The 6,150-nt window shown below is 41.8% G+C and overlaps 1 protein-coding gene across 1 annotated transcript in view; it reads left to right on the top strand.

The window, feature by feature from the left end:
* Positions 1-2,491: 2,491 nt before the first annotated feature.
* LOC148658692 (SRSF protein kinase 1-like) overlaps positions 2,492-6,150 on the top strand; it is a 38,841-nt gene continuing 35,182 nt past the window's right edge. The window contains exons 1-2 of the mRNA XM_088640215.1: positions 2,492-2,626; positions 3,266-3,320. Coding sequence (XP_088496341.1) covers positions 2,614-2,626; positions 3,266-3,320 — 68 coding nt within the window. The 5' untranslated portion in view covers positions 2,492-2,613. The remainder of the gene's footprint in view (positions 2,627-3,265; positions 3,321-6,150) is intronic.

The raw sequence follows: 6,150 nt of genomic DNA, 5'->3' as shown, positions 1-6,150 counted from the left end.
ACACTGTGCATTGCTGATGTATGACAGTAATGCTAATAAGATCACTTTATTAGCCATATACAATTGCTTGCATTAGGAATTTATCTTTTCGCATACCCCAACCTGCTCTGTATGAGACACGCATCCAGGGAGAGAAGCTTGGGGTCAGAGCGCAGGGTCAGCCATTTACGCGGCGCCCCTGGGGCAGTTGTGGTTAAGGGCCTTGCTCAGGGGCCCAATGGAGTAGGATTCCTCTGCTGGCCGCGGGATACGAACCACAGAGCTACAGCTCCGCCCCTTACAACAATTACGACAATGCAATGACAGTAATTTCAGAAACAAAATAATTTTGGAAATAAAAGAACGTATACTCTTAAAGGCTAACAATACGTTGAGAAATCGTCTCTAATCTCCTAGTAATGATAATACAGTGAAAGAGTAAATCAAACGTCTCCTGGTGCTGTTAGGTTACGACGGTCCAGCAACTTCAAACCAGATGTACATTAATTTATTATGTGATATAACGTGATATTCTAATATTCTAACCACTAAAACAATACAAAAGACTTGTTTCCTCAACACGTCCATAACCTTAGGGAATCCGCGCTCGGGCTATTTCACAGTTTGTTATTGGCCTGTTGGCGTCTGGGTTGGTGGTAGGTATGGTGTTGAGATTGTATACACTTGTTTTCACTATAACACCTCGACATGCGCCCTCCTCTCGTGGTTTTACTTGCAACTCTTGAAGTTCGAGTCTTACATAAAGGCGTTATAAGGATGTTTAATTAATGTTCGCCTGCACCTACCTAAAAACTGAAGTTTACTTATACTGTAGTTAAAGGTAACTCTTTGTCTAGCTTTTCTTATGTGTAGAATCTTACGTCTTACGTAAGAAGGGCGCCCTTGCCGCATAAGGTCGGCCCCGCAACCCGGGACTCCCGTGTCACTCAACAGGGACCCAGCCCGGTGAGCTAAAGAGAGATCTCTCTACAGCCCAGTAGCTGTAGTCCTGCTATCACAGGGAAGGGCGGCGACGTCACCACTCTGGTAAGCCGGCTCTTACACACCCTGATGGCCGTATGCGTTACATTATTAATATTGGTTGCATAAGAAAAAGTGGGCCTGACCAACGCAGGTACTTTCTTAAAAGCCTCAATAGCCCACTTGCTACAAATATAAAATTCCTCTGTTCTTTAGAGCCGGTAACATTTAAAATAAATAATAACAATGTGAATGTAAATGGACATTCCTCTTAAACCTATGCATTTTCTTTAAGTTCTGGTATCGAAATGTCTTTTCTAAAAGCTCTCAGTTATTAGAAGTGTAATATTTCTACCGTCATCACGTCTAAAACTACCACAATTGTAAATGGCGTAACGGGTGATCAGATTCCAGGCGGGGTCATGTACTTGTCTTGCTCGGTATATACATATATATTTGAAATAAAATTTAAGTAGGTATTATGAACAGTATCTCATAATGCAACATTCGTTTTCCATAAAAAAAAATAAAATTGCCGATTTAAACGATTTATGTAAATATCTCTTTGAATGTGTGCGCTCTGAACAGAAGCAGATTGAAGCCCCGATCTTTTAGTTATGGTGTTACAGAATATTGGAGATGGATTTCGGTGTTTTCTGATGACAGCTTTTTTTATTTCAGGTAATGGATGCAGTGGTTTCGGAAAAGCTCAGTGAAGTTGCTCCATTCCACCGCTACAAAAAGCACAACGACTCCCGAGTTTTAATTTTGGAGCCTTTCGAAAAATCAGGGCCAGGCGGCATATGAACGATTGATCCGAACACAAACATATTAAGTGTTTATGTGATTTCACCCACAAACCTATACACACCTAAGGCTTTGCATGCATATGAAGACGGTAATCGGCTTTGACATGGCACAAGAAAGTATCTGTAACAGACATTTTGAGGTGCTGAGATGCTGACGTTGCGTCTTAGCAGATTTCAGTCTTTAGTACATCCCCTAGTCGCCCTTTCATCTTAATCAGCAGGAAAAGGCAGAAGGGCTTACACCTTGATTCGAATGTCTTTAATTGTGGATTTCAGCTGCATGTGAGCGGCATATCTGAGACATTGCTTCCGTTTTATAATAAAAATGGTTGTGAAATGCAAAGCATATTCCATACGTTGCTTTTATTTACTTGAAGTCGAATGGCACAGAGGAGCTGCTACCTCATAGTTCTTAAATCCTGGAATCGACTGCTCCGCCGCGCTTGAACTTTCGGAGTCTGCTTGTTCTTCCACTTGTCTCCGTGGGGTTTCTTGGGTCTCTTTCCATCTCTCGAAGACGGGGCTGCCTAGGTTACGTGGTGGCTCTAAATTGAGCTTGTTTATGTGCCCGCTGGTTAGCCCGGCGTCTCTTTTCCTAGAAAAGCTCTGGGTTGTTGTGACCCTCATCCTGGAAGAGCCCCTGTCTGATGTATGGGTGAAGAAATTAGTACTGTACTGCTAACACTATGCTAGGTTGAGCGGGGTGTGGCCAAATGCGAAGGGGGCGGGGTCACGACTGGAGGGGTGTGGTTAACAGTAAGTTTTGTTTGTGGAAGTTTCCTGAAGTGCGCCTGCGCAGGACCAACTGGAGCTCAGCGGCTATCCCCAGAGTTGCCGGTCCAACATGGAGAGAAAAGGTAATCCGATCAATGATTAAATGCAAGAAAAAATATCAATACAGTTTATGTGTGAAGGCAATAGGATTAGGATTGCTACCGTAAATAGGTTATGTATGTAAAAATAGCAGAGTTTGTTCATTCTGTCTGATTGCTTATAAAACGCAGGCATTGTGCATCGTCTGTTAATAGCTTAGCAAAAATAATTGATTTTCCAATATTTCCCCGTTTGTACATCATTTCAATAAAGTGCGATTGTTATTATTGTTACCGTACGATTATTGTTTCTTGCTCCGTCGTGACAGTCTTTAAAAAATATATGTGAAGACAAAAGGTCTCTTGTTCGTTTAAAGTTTTTTATCGCAAATGGCAGGATAGCTCGCAGTAACAATGGCAAACTGTTCTGTTACTAGTTGGATTCTAATATTTTATTTTTGTGTGAAATGAGAGGAGGGAGGTTACAACAGTAGCGCAGTGTATAAAATGAAGAAAGCATATTTCTGCAAAAACCGAGAACTAATTGTCCATGTTGCGTGTGCCTGTTGATGAGACAAAGCTCTTTTGATTACGGAAGTTTCCTAATAACTCGAAAGCAGTGGTTATCCGAGTAAATTTAGCTAATTCTAAATTTTTTCTCCCCCACACTTCTCATGCTGACAGTCCTAGCGCTGCAGGCGAGGAAGAAAAGGACCAAAGCGAAGAAATCCAACAAGAAGTGAGTATCGTGTTGGCCGGAGTGTGCGCGTCTCTCCCCGGCTGGCCGGTCTAATCGAGCGCGGTGTGACTAGGCCGCTCACACATGTGCGCTGCCTTAAGACCTGGAACTGCTCCCGATTGATGCATTTGATCCAAGACTGCATTATCAGTTTGGCGTTCGGATTAAAATCGTATTTTTCTTGTATTTTCGACTTTACTCCAAACAGCGATGATTCTCAGTTTATTTCCCATCAGTGTTGGGTATCGTCGTTTGACAGAAGCGTGACGTGCTGACGATAAAACCGCGACTTAGCTACAACTTCGTAGTGCATCTCCATTTAGGAAACTTTGAAAATGTATTACTTGCTTAAAAAGGCTGAGGTCAGGATAAGAGCCGTGAGACATTTCATATAATCTTAAATTTGTATTGTTGTTTATTTTCTAATAGGTTACTCCCAAATGTGCTTTCAACGCGCGCATGTGCTGTGCGTGCTTGCTTGCTGTTACAGGTACACAAATGAAGCAAAACAAGGCTTTATCCTATATAACTGAGACAGACGACTCGTTTTTTTGTGGTGGCTGTTCGTGTTTTCCTACAGCTGTGGCAGGTTGAGGTGTCGAGTAATGAAAAGATAAGGTTTCGCGTTGTATAATTGTCCGAAATAGCCCCCCCCCTTCTCCATCCGTCTGCCTGTGCACTCTGGCCCTGCTATTGCAGCTTTCGCATGAGTTTCACAAGCGTGGGACGTGGCTGTCGTTAAGACTAACTTCTACATACGAAGGCATTTTATTCATCGTGATAGTTCCTGCCCCTTCGTAATTATATGGGAGAAATACAGTTCGTTACTTCGAGTTGGAGTGCAGGCAGATACGTTTACGTAGCTGGGTCAGATTTTTTCCATGGCATTGTGAAAGCTGTGTTTTGTAGTATGAAATTTATAAAGACAGTAGTGGTAACTGCCACAGTGCCCTGTTTTATAAATGTGCATGGGCATTCTGGATAAAAAACCCAACAAATAACCTGCTTGACTGAATCATTTCAAAAGATTCTTTTTTCATTTAAACAGACTGCTGGCAACTGTGGGAATGCAGTTCCCAAGGTGCTGTAATTGCCTATGGAACTGTGTCCAGATATTGAATTCTGAGGTGCTGATCTAGTAGCCATGGGGATGGGTGATGCTGGCATGCTTGTGGGCCAGCTGTGAGGGAGCAACTACTCCAACTAGCCAACACTGGGCTTGTGTCTCACCTCAGAAAGAACAAAACGGGGAGGCTGAGTGTGTTGAGCATGTAAATAGAGCTAATTTAGGCAGCACGCGTTTTGATCAAGTTTATATATATATAATGCTTTCAAATAGGTTTTCCTGCAGGTTCGGTCTTGTTTTTATTTAATTTATTTTTATTTAGTAATAAGCACTCTTACTGTTCTTCCTGAGTCATGAGAAGAATGACCCTAGAGTCATTTTGACTACTTGATAATGGTGAATGTTGTACAGCAAAAGGTTGGGCTTATTTGCACCTTATTATTTGGTGTTGGGGCTACCCCCTTAAGCACCCAATAGCCCAATCTCTTGGTGATGAAGACAGCAAGTACTAAAGGTCTAATGGCAGTGGCAGGATTTTTTTTGCACTTTGCTGTATTCCTTATTCCATTTCCTTCTGTTGATGTGGTCCACTTGAGCACTTTTAAAAGTGCTACACTAGGGAGAGCAGGTCCCTGAATTCATTTAAACCTTTTTTCTATTTCACATAAAGGAGATTGGCTTCTTAATTTAAATACCCAGAATTAGTTTTGCTCCACAGATGATCTAGTTTTTTGTCCTAGCCACTCGTGTGTGTTTTTTTGGCATTAATCTAGTTTCACAGCCCTGTTTTGTGTTTGCTCCTGATCTTGGGGCTTTGTCAGCCCAGGAAGTGCCTGTTTACAGTTTTGAGGATAGATAGCTTTGCAAAACAAACTACTATAGCGGCTTATTGATTATGAGTAGATTTTTTTCCTTTATTTGAAGCTTGAGAAGATCACCTGTTTAATGCATGCAATCTGCATTTTACTGGGTAAAACACTATTTCAGTCTTTGGTGTGTGTAGTGTATTGTAAGCTAAAAAAACAACAAATGAAATGTACTTTCCCTGCTTGAGACTGACATGGGAGCTATTTAAAATTTAGAAAACAAAGATCTGTGAAAGAAAAACTCATTCTTTTAGCCTTTCTGGATTACTCTTTATTCAGTTTTAACTGAACATGTGAGTCCCATTTTAGACTAGGCAGTACAGAATAATGTGGGATTTTGCAGAGAATTGCCTTGGTTTTAGTGCCTTAGTAGATCTGTGCAAATTTAGATTTAGGATTATATTCTCTTATGTGCAGCTACAATTGCCTTGCTTGAGCTTTAGGTATTTCTCTGACCAAAAGCTTTGATCTTACAAATCGGTTTCTAATTCTTTGATAAAATGTATTAAACATAAATTCCGGGACAATTGGGATGAAATTGAAATCCATGCTTTTGCAGCATGTTGTAGAGACGTACCACTAAGTGTTGAGTCCAAAAACACGTCTCTCAGGTCCCATAAAGGTGCTTGTTGGGGTGGCCTTAGACATGGTCTCGAGGGACTGTGGGAACCATTGTCAGTGCCATATCCTAGGTTCTGGGTTGACAAGGGTTGTAACTGCAGCGAGCTTTTTAGATGTTTTCAGTCTGCGCAAGGCTGCCGTCTGATTCCACACAGCTCAGCACTGTGGCTTTGCAAGAGACAATAGTAGAGGCGTTTCAGATTGTGGCCGAGCTGTGCCCGCTCGCTCTCTTTTAACGCCTACCATCCCCAGCGACTTTTGTTGCACGCAGAAGTGA

The sequence above is a fragment of the Lepisosteus platostomus genome, chromosome 7 (assembly GCF_059453375.1).
Source record: "Lepisosteus platostomus isolate fLepPlt1 chromosome 7, fLepPlt1.hap1, whole genome shotgun sequence".
NCBI classification, from domain to species: Eukaryota; Metazoa; Chordata; class Actinopteri; order Semionotiformes; family Lepisosteidae; genus Lepisosteus; species Lepisosteus platostomus.
The sequence above is the reverse complement of the archived record's forward strand: the minus strand, read 5'-3'. Positions and strand labels throughout refer to the sequence as shown.